This window comes from Marmota marmota, unplaced genomic scaffold (genome assembly GCF_001458135.2).
Source record: "Marmota marmota marmota unplaced genomic scaffold, marMar, whole genome shotgun sequence".
In the NCBI taxonomy this organism is placed as follows: Eukaryota; Metazoa; Chordata; class Mammalia; order Rodentia; family Sciuridae; genus Marmota; species Marmota marmota.
In genome coordinates this window covers 82,241,497-82,260,000 of record NW_026000026.1, presented here as the reverse complement: position 1 = coordinate 82,260,000, position 18,504 = coordinate 82,241,497, and the positions used below count along the sequence as shown (strand labels likewise).

The 18,504-nt window shown below is 33.1% G+C and overlaps 1 protein-coding gene across 1 annotated transcript in view; it reads left to right on the top strand.

The window, feature by feature from the left end:
- Chsy3 (chondroitin sulfate synthase 3) overlaps positions 1-17,986 on the top strand; it is a 259,301-nt gene extending 241,315 nt beyond the window's left edge. The window contains exon 3 of the mRNA XM_048811812.1: positions 15,582-17,986. Coding sequence (XP_048667769.1) covers positions 15,582-17,144 — 1,563 coding nt within the window. The 3' untranslated portion in view covers positions 17,145-17,986. The remainder of the gene's footprint in view (positions 1-15,581) is intronic.
- The last annotated feature ends 518 nt before the right edge of the window (positions 17,987-18,504 follow it).

Here is an 18,504-nt window from a genome sequence, read left to right as displayed (position 1 = left end):
TCAGGCTACATGCTTCATCATTTTGTTGTTGTTGTTGTTGATGTTCTCTCTATAATTACAGAATGAAATATGTATATTTGGTTTTTCCCGAAATTATTTAGTTTCCTTAAGATTTATAATCAAGTTCTTTTCCATTGTGTCATTATTACCAGAGAAGTAGGACACACTTTAAGAAATGTGGTGTTAATATTTAAAGACCATAATTGAAGGAAAATAATATTGTTAATTAGAAAATTCACTATTTCTCTCAGAACTTCTGTATTTCTTATATAAAATGGAAGAAACATCATTAAGTATCTGCCTTAAAAGCAATAAGACTTTCCATTTAGTTATATAGTATTACATAACTAAATCACAGAGAATGAAAGGAGTTTAAATATTCACAAGGCAAATTACCAAGCCCCTCCTTGGGTACGCATTCACCATTGCATTTTCTAATACAGTAATGATTTATTGTTGCCTTGCATGCCTTCATAATTATTCTAATTTGCAGAAACTCTACTTCCTAGAACAAGAACGTCTCTTTTTCCCACATCCCCCTTAATCTCATATTTAAGAGATTCAAGTAGAATTTTCCAAGTTAAAGGAGACTTACTCTGCAGTAAAAATAGTAGTACCATAATGACTTCAAGAGAATTTGCACCAGATTGAAATACTTCTTTACACAAATAAACTTTTCTCTGTATTGGAGAAAAAATTAACCAATGATGTTCACAAACATGTTTCCCAGTGATAGCATGACCTCATATTTCCTCTTTAATAAACACCTCATGAAGATAATTCATTTTCATATGATAAATAAGCAATAACTATAGGAAGCATTTTTTTACACTGTTCTAAATGAAAGCATGGTCAAGACCATTCATATTAGTCATTCAATACTTAATAGTATTAGTTAAAACAAATAACAACCACAGTAATAATAGTAACTCATATATAGTCATTACTCATTGGCCACGTTCTTAAGTGCTTTAAGTATAAATACTCATTTAATAATAACAGTATGCAATGAACTAAATTCTGTTATATTCCTCACTTTACCGATGGTTAAACTGATGCACCATAAAGTGAAGTAATTTCTCCAAGGTCCCATGCTCATTAAATTTTACTGCTTGGGCTCCATTTTCCACAGTCTGGCCTCAGACTTAATCACAGTGTACCTTCACCCTCTGAGTTATAGTGAGACAGACAAGAGAAAAAGGACCTTTTTTTTTTTTTTCTTCTTCAGGATATGTATAATCTCATGGGAGAGCAATAATATACAAGACAGTAGGAGGTTGGAGTTGTTGAGAAGTACAGTTGGAGGATTTCTGAGTTCTTTACTAAGTAGGATTCTTACATGTAGTTGAAAAAGGAGGCAACACTGTCACTGGTGATGGGATTCTAGTTTACAGTGTGTTGAGAAAGTGACAACAGAGGCCTGGCTGGGGAAAAGAGGAAGAGATGCTGGGAAAGAAGGACCTGAGCTCCTAAAAGTGAGAACAAATTAGGGAAACTATTTCAACTTCCCCATGTCGGGTCCTTTCTGAAGATACTGAAAACTTTTTAACAGAATGTAGGTCTCCTGGATACGGACAATACTTGCCAATATTTATATGTATGGAGATGATTTATTCATTTAAAGTCATTTATATCAAAGATATATGTATATCAGATAAAAATTCTTCCTGCCTTACTTTCCCCTAAACCCTGATTTCAATATTAATTGTTTTTTGTCACAGTTTTAGTTTCTAATAAGTTTTTCTTGTTTTATAGCATCTCATTTTTATTTATGTGTTATAGTTCCTTTTATTCTATCTCTTTAGATATTTTATGTTTCTATTGTTGGCTTTTTTATTCTCAATGTTATCCGCTTAGGCCATTTTATATTTATATTTTTTTATCTTTCTCCTTCATTTTACAGACATTTCTCAAGTGTTTACTGATCTTTATTTACAACTTAATTCAAAATTAAATTCATTTTTCAAAAAAGTCCATACAAGCTTATTAAAAGCTGTGTGTGAATGGACTGAGATAGTCAACTTTTGCAGGGAAATTGTTAAGGAATAAACAGTTTCCTTGGGTCAACAATTAGCACTCTTTGTAGACTTAGGTTTAAGGTAAGTAAATTACCTGCAAGTGCAAATTTGTGATCAAAATGTTAAATGTTTGCATTTTCCATCATTTTATACATTAATTTTGATTTTTTAAAATATTGGATTAAAATAGTTATCTTGATATCACTTTTCCAAGGAACTTCCTTGTCGTGGGTATTCCTTGCCTTTCAATTTTTAGTCATTTTCTATTTTTTAGTTAAATTTTTTATTTATATATGACAGTGAAATGCATTACAATTCTTATTACACATATAGAGCAGAGTTTTTCATATCTCTAGTCATATACAAAGTATATTCACACAAATTTGTGTCTTCATGCATGTACTTTGGATAATAATGTCCATTACATTCCACCATCATTTCTAACCCCTTGCTCCCTCCCTTCCCTTCCCACCCCTCTGCCCTATCTAGAATTCGTCTGTTCCTCCCATGCTTCCCCTCCCAACCCTGCTATGAATCAGCCTCTTTATATCAGAGAAAACATTCGGCACTTGGTTTTTTGGGATTGGCTAACTTCACTTAGTATTATCTTCTCCAACGCTATCCATTTACCTGCAAATGCCATGATTTTGTTCTCTTTTATTGATGAGTATTATCCCATTGTGTATATGCCACATTTTTTTTATCCATTCATCCACTGAAGGGAATCTATGTTGGTTCCACAGTTCAGCTATTGTGAATTGTGCTGCTATAAACATTGATGTGGCTGTGTCCCTGTGGTATGCTACTTTTAAGTCCTTTGGTTATAGACTGAGGAGAGGGGTAGCTGGGTCAAATGGTGGTCCCATTCCCAATTTTCCAAGAAATCTCCATACTGCTTTCCATATTGGCTGCAACCAATTTGCAGTTCCACCAACAGTGTATGAGTGTACTGTTTTCCCCACATTATCGCCAACACTTATTGTTGTTTGTATGCATAATAGCTGCCATTCTGACTAGAATGAGATGAAATCTCAATTATCTTATATTAGAGAAAGGTGCCAAAAACATGCATTGGAGACAAGATAGCCTCTTAAACACATGGTGCTGGGAAAACTGGAAATCCATATGCAACAAAATGGAATTAAACCCCTAACTCTCACCATGCACAAAACTTAACTCAAAATGGACCAAGGACCCAGGAATAAAACCAGAGACCCTGTGTCTAATAGAAGAAAAAGTAGGCCCTAATCTCCATCATGTGGGATTAGGCCTCAACTTCTGTAATAAGACTCCTTTGGGGCAAAAATTAAAATCAAGAATCGATAAATGTGATGTACTCAAACTAAAAAGTTTGTCCTTAGCAAAAGAAACAATCTGTGAGGTGACTAGAGAGCCTACATCTTAGGAGCAAACTTTTACCCCTCACACATTAGATGGAGCACTAATCTCTAGAGTATATAAAGAACTCAAAAAGCTAAGCACCAAAAAAAAAAAAAAATCAATAAATGGGCCAAGGACATGAACAGACACTTCTCAGAAGATGATATACAATCAATCAACAAATATATGAAAAAATGTTCATCATTGCTATCAATTAGAGAAATGAAAATCAAAACTAAGGTTTCATCTCACTCCAGTCATTTTCTATTGACTAAAACTTCTAATTTTCTTCCACCTTCAATCATACATGGATATCTTGCCCTTTACCCTCTTATTATGGGGCAAATGATAATTTTATTTCAATATGTATCTGTTGTTTAATAGCTTTACAAATTTCTTCACCAGGATCATTAGATTTCCATCAATTCCATTTCCTGAAGAATCCTCTTGTTAAGCCTTCTGACATGCTGTAGTATGGATTGATTGTCTTTTATGTTCTTGTTTATACATTTATCGTTCTTTTTTGTTTTTCTCTTGGTTTGTTAAACCAGACTTGTTAATAGTGTTTTGAAAAAAAAAATGTGCTTGAGAGATAATTCTTTGAGGTAAAAACATGACCTTATTCCCCCCAACACTTTATTGATACCTTAGTTAAACGTAGAAGTCTTAAGTTGGAAACCATTTCCATCCTATTTTGAAATAATTATTTCTTTGCTCTCTTACTTGCTGTTTGCATTAAGAAGTCTACAGACATTCATCTTCCTGAGCCTTTTCTCACTCCCCTCCCAGGAGTCTGCCTTGGGGGGCTAAAATTTCACCAAAGTTCCTATGAGTGTAATGTTATCTGTTTACGATTTAAAGTAATAAGCTTTTCAAATTTGGAAACTTAAATTCTTCATTTGTTGCATTTGGGAGAAATTTTCTTGAATTATATTGTTGATAAGTTTTCCTCTGTTTCTCAGTTCACTTTTTGTGGAACTATTATTATTTGGGTGCTAGGGTTCCTGGAGGAATTCTCAACCTTTGTTTTTGTCTTTTTGTTTAACTTTCTAAGAAATATTTTATTTAACTTTATTTTCTAGATCCTTTTCCAAATTTTCAAATTTCTATTATTATATTTTAATTTCTGTGGGCTTTATATTATACTTTTCTATATTTGTGTGTGTAATTTGTTTATGTGTTTAGATAATGATCATAGGCCAGAATGGAAAGAGATAGAGATCATCATTATCTTATGTCCCATTTTTAATATCTTTTCTCATCTTTCAGAAGATATTAATTAAAATATATTTTTCTTATTTTCTTGTTCCTGAAGTCTCTGCTCCTACACAGATGAGTACTATTCTTGATAATTTGTTTAGGTTTAGGCATAATGGATGAAAAATCTGATTAGAATCTCTGAAAAACTGAATGAGTTTCCCTGGGCACAGGGGTGTACACCTGTAATCCCAGCAGCTCGGGAGGCTGGAGGATTGTAAATTCAAAGCCAGCCTCAGCAACAGTGAGGCACTAATCAACTCAGTGAGACCCCGTTTCTAAATAAAATACAAATAGGATCAGGGATGCGGCTCAGTAGTTGAGTGCCCCTAGTTCAATCCCTGTGAACTCCCCACCCTTTGAAAAAAAGTGAATGACTTTCATATTCTATCACAAGGGTATTCCTTACCCAGAGACTGTAGAAAATATATGGGTTTGTTAATTTTTTTTTTCGCCCATTGTGGGGCAATTGTTGGGTATCACAATCTGACTATTTTAACCCTATCTGCTTTCACCCATTTTTACAGATTTCTCTAGGGTTTTCTAAGGTTCAATTAAAGTTGATTCTTGGTTTTGCCCACTACAATGTGATTCAATGGGTTTTGTTTTGTAATTTGTTTGTTTGTTTTCTTTCTTTTTTTTCCCTTCAGTACTGGGGTTTGAACAGGATCTTCCAAAATTGCTGAGACTGGTTTGGAATTTGTAATCCTCCTGCCTCAGCCTCCTGAGTATCTGGGATTACAAGAGTGTGTAGCAAGGCCAAGCTCCTGTGGTTCAGTGTTCTATAACCTTCTACATCAATTATTATCTGTGGGCCATCAGCTTCTGAAATTACATTATAGTGCTCTCCACTTTTTCTTTCTCTTATGTATATACCTTTAAATAATCACTTTATTATTGTTCTTGTTTAGTTCAAAAAATTGTAAATGTGAAAATTACTGCTAAATCTGTCATTTTTACTTAGAAGTTGACTTGAATCTTTTGTATATCTAAGAAAAAGGTTTTGTTCTTTTACGGAACATTCAGGGTCAATTTCATTAGCACACAGTATGTGCATTTAACACATAGATAGCATACTTTGATTTCATTTTAAGAACGTTTCCTTAAATTGTGTCTTTAAATGAGTCTCCCCTTGCCATTTTTGTGGTGTTGTCACTCTAGGATATTTTTATTGCCCTTCTCAGCCTATCAGATTAGCTCCTATTATAATATGTCTGTAATCAATCATAACTCTTTATATCTATTTAATTTTTCTTAGCTTTCTGAATTTATCTCCATTCTATCCTTACTGAGAGTGTTTCACCATACTTACTTTTTTTCCTTCTGATTTTATTTTTAAGTCTATGATAGTTCATGTTTTGTTCCTTTTTATTTCTAACTTCTGTGGGCTGACATTTCATCTTACCATCACATCGATAACATCTTATCTTTATGCTTTGTTATTTTTGAAGACAGAGGAACTTTTTTTATGTTTGTTAAAAACAGTTGCTTCAATTAAAAAGAGTTTCTTGGTTCCATGCCTTCTTTTTCTGTTTTGTTTTTCATTTTTGGCGGGAGGTGATAGTTTTTCATCTAATCTTTTTTTCTTATTGAGACTTTGCATCTGCTATACTATTTTTCTTTTTTAGAAAAATGACTCATCTCAGTGAAAAATAATTTTTCCTGGACAAGCATTTACCATAGATTTATTTTGGCGGGGGTGTTTGTTATGGTTCTAGGCTTGCTGATTTCCAAAAAGAAAAGGCATTGATTTTCTTTGCTGCCTCAGATTAAACCTGCCTCATGGAAAAAAAAAAAATGGTGTAAGTGCTTAATTCTTTCTGTCCCTCTGCCTCTCTGAAACAAACATTGCCATCAGGGACTGATTGCAGCAGCCTGGCTCACCTGAGCTCCTGCACCCATAGTGATAAACCTAGTGCAGGTTTTGTGTTCCACATTTTCTGACTGTGTATTTCCTGGTACTTTCTGAAATCTACTGTCTGTGAAATCTTTTGCCACTGACATTGCTCTGCTTGGCCTTTTGTTCCCACTTGCTTCCAGACTGAGCAGAATGATCCTGCTCAACCTCGACAGATTTTGGAAATCCTACACTATTTTGGTGACTAATATGATTCCAATCTGCATTTTTAAAGCTGGGTTTGGCTATATTTTATTTTGGACACTCCCTATTGTTTTTAAATAAATTTATCACAGTATCATTTATATTCCATAAGTTCTCCCTTTGCAAGTATACAGTTTAATGGAATCTAATAAATTTATACAATTATGCAACCATTCTCACAATTTAATATTACAAATGTTATATTACTCCAGAAGTTGCATTATGCCTGTTTGCAAACCAAATCTTCACTGTATTTTAAAAAGATTTCAAAACTTCTAATTTATGTAGCTAAAACCACTCCATTAATTACCCATGCCATATTTTCATTATTAATAAATCTAAGGCAATAAAGGAAGTTTAATGGCAAAAGAGTAACAATAATAATTTAATATCTAACTATTTCTTGGTAGCTATTATCCCTCTGCTTTTTTTATAATAGATTTTTGTGTAGTCTCTTAAATACATATTATTCTCAGAGGGTGAGATTATGAAGGGCACATAAAGCTCCAGGGTCAGCCAGAACACATTGGTGTTAATTGCTGCCATAATTTTGTGATTGTGAAGTGATTTTCCTTTTTTAGCATAAGGCTTAAGAAGAGCCATAAAATCAACTGATAGTTCTTTAAAGGAGAGGAAACCAACTTAAATTAGAGGTTCTGAATTATTTCAGACCAGCCAGTGTAATGTTAAAAGTAAAATTTACACTTTTCTTAAAAAGCATATATTGTGATAAGTTGAAAAACTGACAATCACAAGAATTCTGGTTTTAGTAATCTCATTACCAGTAGACTCTTGATTAAATTACACAACCCTGTGTTAATGGCATGGAGGCACTGAGAGCATGTGGCCAAATTCATAATTGTTCCCAAGCATCCCCAGAAATACAGAAAGGTGAAGAAAGGACACTTAAGGGTGCAACTCTTATTCTTCAATGATTCCTAGCTGAAATCTCAGGAAAAGGCTGACATACTCCTGAAACATTATTTATACATATCTATCCTTTACTGTATATTTTCTATGTGAGGGATACAAGGTTAAGCACCTTATGTTATTTTATCTTATTTAATGACATTTGAATAACCATTGTGGTAGTTGACATTTTTCTATTTTATAGAAAAGGAGACAGATTTAAACAGACTGGCTAAGAAATGGCTAAGAAATGATGGAGCCAGTATTCAAATTCAGACCTGCTGATTCAATCATAGCCTAGCTCTCAGACCTTCACCTGTCTCTCCTGTTTAGAGTGCTCCTCCCTACCCATAAACTACGTAAACTAGAATATGTGGATGAGTTCTGTGCTTCTCAATGGAAAGTGTGACATAAATTCAAGAGTCTCTCATCATTACTCTGTTGCCTGGAGTGTGTATAAATGTGCTGCCTTTAAGGGTTCTCCCCACCACTGTCACTACTTATTATATTTCTTCAAATAAATTCATTTAAAGAATAGCACTTTATAGGCAATTTGGGTCAAAGTGATATGTTAATTACACATTTCAATGTTAAGATATTATTTGTTTTATAGTAAAGTGTCACCTTTATCAAATCATACAGCATTACTCTCTTTGATATCACTAAAGGAGTTGGATAAAGGAGTGAATTTATCACTAAATTTAGCAGGTCACCTCTGAGCAATGTTTCTCAAATTAGCATATTCTCTCATCTTAGGCATATAAAACACACCATAAGAAGGAATACTTTCAGATTGTTTATACCTTTTAGAGATGTTATAATTAGTGGTCTATATGTGATCAGAAATTGTTTTGTCTTTTTTCATACAAAGAAAAAAATCCATAAAAAATTACTGAAAGTAAAATACCGAAGCAATTTCAGGGGCAAATAAGAATACTGCATAAATGGAGGTATATCACCGGACTGCAGATTATGGATTGTGGATTTAATATTATTTAGCATTGACCAAAGAGTGTCACATACAAATTAGCATGTGTTTTCAGAAAAAAATATATTGGATCTAACCAAACTACTTCATCTTGAATCAAGTCCAAAATCCTTCTCAAAATATCCACTGTTATATTCTTCAAAGTCAAATGATATTGATGTAAAAATTTGTCTGAGTTTAGAAAAAGAACTGGATAAAATACTGGAGGTAAAGGATCTGCCAAGTTATTAGTCCACACCCTTCTAGGTCACCTTTTTTTTTTTTTTTTTAGGAAAACTTCTGTTATATTTCTCTCTCTCTCTCTCTCTCTCTCTCTCTCTCTCTCTCTCTCTCTTCATCCACATATCCACACACAGTTTTGTACATGAATATTTCAGAAAATCATACATACAGGCATGTGCATGCCTTTAAAGTGCCTTTTATTAATTGAAAGAGAATAAACAAGCACACACTAAGTCACAGATCAATGAATGTTCAGGGATCAAATTCACACATGTAATCATGTAATAAAACACTACTCAGCACTCTAGAACCTACTCACTGCTTGATTTTTTTATCACTATTCTAATAGCTAACAGCATAGGTTAGCTTTAATTGTTTCTGAATTTCATTTAAAAAGAATTCTGCAAAAAATTTTTTCTTTTATTATATGACTTCTTTTACTTTGCATGTAGTGTGTATATGTGTGTTGCTGGGGATTGAGCCCAGGGTCCTGCCCACTGAGCTATGCACCCAAACCCTTTTTACACGTTTTGAGATTTATCCATGTTTTTGGAAGTATTATTTCATGTATTTCAATTGATATATTATTTTCCATTATATGAATATATTATATTTAATTATCTGTTTTTGTTAATTGTACCTTTGGATTGTTTTCAGTTTGGAGTCATTATGAATAATGTGGCTCTGTAAATTTTGTTTTTAGGGGTGTGTGTGTGTGTGTGTGTGTGTGTGTGTGTGTTTTACATATCTGAGAGTACAGGGTCAAAGGGAATGTGTATATCCACTTTGGTTAATTTGGCTTTTCCAAGTGTTTGGACTAAGTTTTATTCTTCCAGCAACTTATCAGGTTTTCAAATCTTCTACCACCTTGACAATGCATGGTATTATTAATCTATTTAATTTTAGCCATTCTTAATGGGTTCATAATGTTATCACATCATGATTTTAAATTGCATTACCCTGATGATGAATTAAAGAATGTTTTTATATGTTTATGGGATATTCATATACTCCCTTTTAGTGTTTTTACTTTATTTTCAGCTGGGTTTGTCTTTTTCTCTTACTGATTTATACAAATTCATTATATGTTCTGAATATTAGCCTTTTTTTATACGATCTATTAAAACTCCATCTCCATAGTTGACCTTTTATCAATTTTTTGTGGTGTTCTTAAGGAAAAGACTTCTTAATTTTAACCTAGTGCTATCTATCTATCAATCTCTTTTGATTGTTAGTACCTTGAATCCTATTTAAGACATCTTTACCTACTCCAAAATCATATAGGTATATTCATGTGTTAACTTTTGGAAACTTCTTTTAACCTTTCACATTTTTTTTAATTTTAAGATTTACTATAAAGTATAGTAATCAACAGAGTGAGCTATTTGTCAAAGAGTATACAAACAGGTCAGTGGAACAAAACTGAAAACCTAGCAATGAGCTGAAACATAACTTCATTCACAAGAGATAGAAAGAATTTCAGTGGATAAAATATAGTCTTAAATGAATGTATGAATACCTTGACATTCATGTGCAAAGAAATGAATTAGACACAAACCACTTTTTAAAAAGAACTCAAATGGATCATAAATCTGAAGTAAAATGCAAAACTTTGCAATTCTATTAGACCACACAGTGGTCATTCTATACAGCTTTGTCTTTCACAGTGAGTGTACAAAGCCAGACGCAGAATCTGTAAATGAGAAACTTAATAAACTTGACTCTATTGAAGAATATTCTTTTTTAAATTTGTTCTTTTCAGTTATACATGATACTAGATTATATTTTGACAGATTATCAATATATGGAGTATAACTAACTATAATTAGGATCCCATTCTCCTGGTTGTATATGATATGGAGTTTCACATCGGTACACTTAAAGAAACTCATGATCATGTCAATAGATGCATTTGAAAAAAATTCAACATCTATTTACACTCAAAACATTAGAAAATCTAGGAATAGTAGAAACATACCTCATCATTGAAAAGGCTATATATGCTAAACCCAACTCCAATATCATTCTAAATGGAGAAAAAATTGAACAAGACAGGAATACCCTCTTTCACCACTTCTATTTAACATAGTTCTTGAAACTCTAGCCAGAGCAATTAGAGAAAGGAAGGAAATTAAAGGGATCTGATAGGAGAAGAAAAGCTCAAACTATCCCTATTCGCTGATGACACAATTCTATATTTAGAAGACCCAAATAACTCTATCAGAAAGCTTCTAGAATTCATAAATAAATTAGCAAAGTAGCAGAATATAAAATTAATACCCAAGAATCAATTGTGTTCCTATTTTACCAATGATGAATCAGCTTAAAGAGAAATTAGGAAAACTATCCCATTCATGATAGCTTAAAAAAAAACTATAATTCACAATCAATCTTACAAAATAGGTGAAAGTCCTCTACAATAAAAATTATATAACACTAAAGAAATAAATTGAAAAAATTATTAGAAGATGGAAAGATCACTCATGCTCTTGGATAGGCAGAATTAATATTGTCAAAATGGCTATACTACCAAAAGTACAATACAGGTTTAATGGAATTCCTATTAATATTTCAATGACATTCTTCATAGAAATAGAAAAAGCAGTCATGACATTAATTTGGAAAGATAAGAGGCCCAGAATACCCAAAGCAATCCTCAGCAAGGATTTGTATAAACAAATCCATCCATTGTGGGATGTACAGGGTGAGTTTTTACATATATATATATATATATATGCATATATATATATATGAATATCCATCCGACCTAGAGGGTATTACTTAAAATACTATATTTTCTTCACTTTTCACTGTGATATTTGTAATAAGTAAAATCACATGTATGTCTGTTTATGAACTGTGTATTTTGTTGCATTGTTCTGCTTGTTTATACTTGTACCAATATCATACTGTCTGAATTTCTGTAACTTTATATCAATAGTGTACCTTCTTTAAGATTTCTTTAATAATCTTGGCCAATTTTATTTCTATATATGTTTTAGAATCAACTTTTCAATATCAACAAAATCAACTTAAAACAACACAAACTTTTGCATTGGAATTGTATTGAATCTGTAAATCAAATTGAAGAGAATTAGTATCACAATAAATTCTAATGAATATTTCCCAGTCATATATAAAAATTGCAATATACCAAATTAAGTTGGTTTTATTTAAGAAATACAATGATAGTACTATAACACTAGAAAATCAAAAAGTAAAGACTGGAGTTGTAGCTCAATGGTAGAGTTCTTACCTGGCAAGCACAAGGCCCTGAATTTAATCTCCAGCACGACCAAAAGAAAAAATACTCTTAGCAAACTACAAATAGAAAGGAACTCTTTAATGTGTTAAAGAGAAATACTGACAACTTCTTCCTTGTCTCTGGGATTTGTACAAGGATTTTGCCATCATCACTTTATTTAAATTCCTAATGCATGATAGTTTTACATAATAGTAATGTTCTAAATGCATATAACATAGTTTTCTCCATTTCAATCTACAGTACTTCCCTTCCCTCCACTTCTCTCTCTCCTTCATCCCCTTTCTCTACTCTACTGGTCTACTTTTAATTAATTAATTTATTTATTGATTGATGCATTATAGTTATATATGAAATTGGAACACACGGTGACATATGCACCTAGTTTAATATTTGGTCAACTTCATTTCCCAGTTCTTTCCCCTTCCTGTCCCTCCTCCATTCTCCTTGGTCCCCCATCTCTACTAATCTCCCTCTTATTTTCTGAAGATCTCTCTTTTTAAATGTTGTTCTCTACTGCTTCCATACATAAGACAACCATTGACCCTTGACTTTCTGAATCTGGCTTATTGCATTTAGCATGATGTTCTATAGGTCCACCCATTTTACCAGCAAATTACATAATTTCATTCTTTTTTTATTACTGTGTAAAACTCCATTGTGTATATATTCCACATTTTCTATATCCGTTTGTTTTTTGATGAGTATCTAGGCTGCTTCTACAACTTAGCAAGTGTGGATTGTGCTGCTATAAACACTAGTAGTCATGTATCACTCTCAGAATGAAACCATCTTATGACCCAGCTATCACAATCCTTAGTATTTATCCAAAAGAACTGAAGTCAGCAGACTATAGTGATACAGCCACATCACCACATTTTTCCTGAAAGCCCTAGCCAGTACAACATGGAAACTAACTCAGACTTTACTTAGCATTTGGCTTCTGCAGAATGAGAATGAGAGTTAAAAATGATAAGAAATGGAAGCTACTAATCCTGAAATGGGCACAGTCTCATTTCTATTAGTTAAATTTAAGGAAAGTGGACACAGACCCAGACTTTCAGTAAGAGAAATGTCTGAGAATTTATCAACACAAATTTGTCTGTCACAAATTCTTATGTTGGGAGCTGTTTTGATTGTTGTTCTTGGGTTTTTTTGTTTGTTTGTTTGTTTGTTTGTTTGCTTTTCTTTTTTTTTTAATTTTTTATTGTTGGTTGTTCGAAACATTACAAATTTCTTGACATATCATATGTTTATGTTTGTTTGCTTTTCAATACAACTTGAATTCTAGCTTTCCTGGCATGAAGTTGAAGTCTAGTTTAATTGAACATAGAATTGTGAATCATTAATTTGTTGCCTTGGAGTCTCCGTAGGTGTCACTGTACAGTTTTTCACCATTGAGTATTGCTATGGAGTGTTGTGGCAAGAGTCACTATTTTCCTATTTACAGCCAAATAGAGTTCTGTTTATTTTGCCTTTATGCCCCTCTTGCCCTGGTTGCACAAGATATATACCTTTCTTTGTTTTAAGGAAAATGTGTCTTATTTTACACATCAAATTTTTCATTTTCTTAGTTATCCATATGTACTACGTACAGGTATATGCATGTGGATACACACAGGCACCCAAACTTTTAATTTCTATTTTATATTTCTGTTACTTTCCTAAATTTTCTTCTGTTTTCTACAATTATTTTTATACTTCTTGTAATATGACTACCAATTATTTTATTTTTCCTCCATTTCTCTCCTTAGCTTTAACAGCATACATTTATTTTCTTAAAGTCATTTTCTATTATTTGATTTTTTTTTTTGTTTTTTGAGAGGTTATATTTTCATTAATTAATTTTTTGGTAAACTTGAACTGCATTTTAAACATAATGTCATGAGTCATTAATTTGCTGCCTTGGGTCCTCCTAGGCAGCACTCTACAACACTCTATTTTCATTAATTTACTTTATTTTTAATTACGTTATTGGTCTATAATTTTTACTTGCTGCTGATGTGTATTCTTAAGTTTGTAGTATTTTTGTTGATTCATCAATATATTTGCAGACATCAATTTCTCCTCATCTTCTTCCTTTTGTTCCTCCTCCTTCCCCTCCTCCTTCCCTTCTTCTTCCTCTTGGTATTTGTCTTGAAGGGGTTTATTGGAGATTTCTTGATTACCTGGTGGAGGAGGAAAAGTCAGCTGGCAGTTTGAGTACTGATCTTTTATATATGTAGTTTTTTTCCCCACTTTTGTTTCTAAGATAGTAAATTTGGTCTGGACAAATAGAAAGTCTTTCTGGCATAAGGGTGTCAAGCATGTCTCATCTGGATATACTATTTTACATAAATAGTGTAGATTGGTATAGTTTCTGTTCTATATTATCAGTAAGTTACTCTGTAAAGATGATATATCAGAATGCTAAATGAAATTTGGGTCTTATCTGAAAACAGCCTATTGTTGCCATTCCAAGCAATAAGTCATCAGTTTTATTTTTCACAGTGAACCCTTTATTTTGCAAAATTCATGTGATACTCATTATGCCTCTTTCCTTCTCAGTGTTCTGTTATGGGGAAGTATTTAGTTCTTCTTTTGTACTTTGGTTGGCTTTAAAATGAATAGGGAAGCAGAGATTCCTTATTTCAAAATATATAGCTGGGGTTAGTTTGTTATATATTATCCTCTGAATTTAACCCTTATGATGTCACTTATGTAAAAACGAAAAAAGTTGACCTCATAGAAGTAGGTAGTAAAATGATGGTTACTAGGGGCTGGGATAGTTGTGGGAGGGTTAGGGAGATCTGGCCAAATATTATATTAGAAATTATTAGAAATAAATTATTAGAAATAAATTCAATATTAGAATTTATTATAATTTAATGAATTCAAAATTCATTATTAGAAATAAATTCAATAACTCTGTTGTACAATCTGGTGACTCTAATTAATAATAGTATATTGTATTCTTGAAAAATGCAGAGAAAGTAGAAGTGTCCTTACTGCAAGAACAATGACTATGTGTGGCAAAAAAAATATGTTAATTAATTAACTGGATTTACTCATCTTACAATGTCAATATATTTTAAAACATCATACTGGGGGCTGCAGTTGTGGCTCAGTGGTAGAGCACTTGCCTAGCATGTGTGAGGCACTGGGTTCTATCCTAAGCACCACACAAAAATAAATAAACAAACAAATAAATAAAGATATTTTGTCCATCTATCACCCCCCAACATTTTAAAATAAAATGAAAATTCATCATATTGTACATGATAAATAAATGCAACTTTGTCAATTAAAAAATAAAACTTTTAATTTATTTTAAACATGAAATTTACAAACCCCCTTTTATGAAATGTCATATAAATACATTTTATTAAATATTTTAATGTTTATGTTTAATGGCAGTTTTCTTATTAAATTAATCTAACATTCTTCTTTCCTATTACTTTTCAGATGCAACAACTTTTCCACGAAAACTATGAACACAATCGAAAAGGTTATATCCAAGACCTTCACAACAGCAAAATCCATGCAGCTATAACACTTCATCCCAACAAAAGGCCTGCATACCAATACAGGCTGCATAACTACATGCTCAGCCGCAAAATATCTGAACTTCGTTACCGCACCATCCAGCTCCACAGGGAGAGTGCTCTGATGAGCAAGCTCAGTAACAGTGAAGTGAGCAAAGAGGACCAGCAGCTGGGCGTGATGCCTTCTTTCAACCACTTCCAGCCTCGGGAAAGGAATGAAGTGATAGAATGGGAGTTCCTGACCGGAAAGCTCCTTTACTCAGCTGCTGAGAACCAGCCTCCTCGACAGAGCATTAGTAGCATCTTAAGAACCGCATTAGATGACACTGTCCTACAGGTGATGGAGATGATCAACGAGAATGCCAAAAGTAGGGGGCGGCTCATCGACTTCAAGGAAATTCAGTACGGCTACCGCAGGGTTGATCCCATGCATGGGGTGGAGTATATTTTGGATTTACTCCTCTTATACAAAAGGCACAAAGGAAGGAAGCTGACTGTCCCGGTGAGGCGTCACGCCTATCTTCAGCAGTTGTTCAGTAAGCCTTTCTTCAGAGAAACAGAGGAGCTAGATGTCAGCAGTCTTGTAGACAGTATTAACAGTGACACTCAGTCATTCTCTTTTATATCTAATTCTTTAAAGATACTGTCTTCTCTTCAAGGGGCCAAAGAAATGGGAGGGCATAATGAGAAGAAAATACACATTCTCGTTCCCCTCATTGGAAGGTTTGATATTTTCTCGAGATTCATGCAGAACTTTGAAAGTACGTGTCTGATACCAAAGCAGAATGTAAAGCTGGTCATCATCCTTTTCAGTCAGGATTCTGGCCAGGATTCCAACAACCATATTGAACTGATACAAGAATATCAGAGCAAGTACCCTCAAGCAGAAATGACCCTGCTTCCTATGAAGGGAGAGTTTTCCAGAGGTCTTGGTCTTGAAATGGCTTCTTCCCAATTCAACAATGACACTTTGCTGCTATTTTGTGATGTTGACTTGATCTTCAGAGGAGACTTTCTCCAACGATGCAGAGATAATACAATTCAGGGACAACAGGTATACTACCCCATTATCTTTAGCCAGTATGACCCAAAGGTGACTCACAGGGGAAATCCTCCCACTGATGATGATTTCGTATTCTCAAAGAAGACTGGATTTTGGAGAGACTATGGCTATGGAATCACCTGTATTTACAAAAGTGATCTTCTGGGTGCAGGTGGATTTGATACCTCAATACAAGGCTGGGGACTGGAAGATGTGGATCTCTACAACAAAGTCATTCTATCTGGCTTAAGGCCCTTCAGAAGTCAAGAAGTGGGAGTGGTGCATATTTTCCATCCAGTTCATTGTGATCCTAACTTGGACCCTAAGCAGTATAAGATGTGCTTAGGATCCAAGGCAAGTACTTTTGCTTCAACGATGCAACTGGCTGAACTGTGGTTAGAAAAACATTTGGGTGTCAGGTATAATCGAACTCTCTCCTGACAGTCCAGGCAACACATATTGCCTTTTTTAAGGGGAGTTTACCTCATTGTTGGTTGTTGTTATTTTTATTTTATTATTGTTATTATTATTATTGTTATTATTATAATTTTATTTTGTTACCAGGGTCTGAAACTACTCTTGGTTGTCTTCCAATGAGTGTTTGTGGACCTCAAGCAAGAAGAGTCTGCAGTTCACTGATATTTCAGAGTTCTACTGAAGTCAATATGTGTATTACTTTTCTATATTTTTATTTGAGATTGAGTTAAATCATGGCAATCAAATGACTTTTGAAGCTCATTCATCACAAGAGACAGCTTAGAAGAATGTTGTCTTAGGGCTTAAAGATGCAATATTGACTTTTATTTTGTTTGTCAACTTCAATGTGATACTTACTGGTGAAAGGTACCACAAAAGTGCTTTATGCTTCCTATGGGGAAGGGACTCTGTAACATAAACTTGAGTTTTGTAATTTATACAAGGACTTAAATATATAGACAATAATTTTCTTCATCTTTAGAATTTTTAAAGTAAATGAACACCTATGATTGTATGTTTATTTTTTAAAAAAAGTTTTAAAATTGAGGAGTTTTGTTCCACAAGCAACCGGTACTGGCTACCCTGGTCTTATGACAATTATGAACTCCTCACAACTGTCTGCTATAAATGCGAATGAACTTTATTTTCTCAAAGAAATATGATTTAATTAAATATTCATGTACATTTTAGAAGCTTTATGAAACAATGTCCTTCATTTGCTGGCAAGAAGATAAAATATGACAGAACCTGTTTATTTATAATAAAACACAGGTATAACAGTATTCTTTTTCAAAAACACTGAAAAAGTTTTTGTGGTTTCCTTTTAGTCATTTGTAATGTATCTTTTAATGGTCATATTCACCAAAACATTCTTGATGCACAGGCTAAAGAATTAACAGGAAATTGTGGGCATGTTGTTTGTATTATTATGTTTTGAAGACTTTGTAAGTGATCAACATAAGTAATTTCTTTATTCAGTAATCTAGAATCTGAAAGAAGAATTCTCTCTCAATCTTGGATCAGGCTTGGGAATCAGGTGACCCCTGATCAATTCTGAAACTGCTCTTCATATGAATTGGGAGATATCACAAAGCTATAACACTAATTGGAAAAATTATGAATGTAAAATTAATTTTATAAGTCTAAAAAATACGTAGAAAAATAGCCTCCATAATTTCATATATTAGTCTTTGAACGGAATCAATGGTGTCCAGTTTATAGAAAACATAATCATGTTCAAGAAATGTAAGAGAAAATGAATATCCATGCAAAAAAACCTCATGAAGATATATTTTAAAAATTTCAACTGTACTTTGCATGTTTC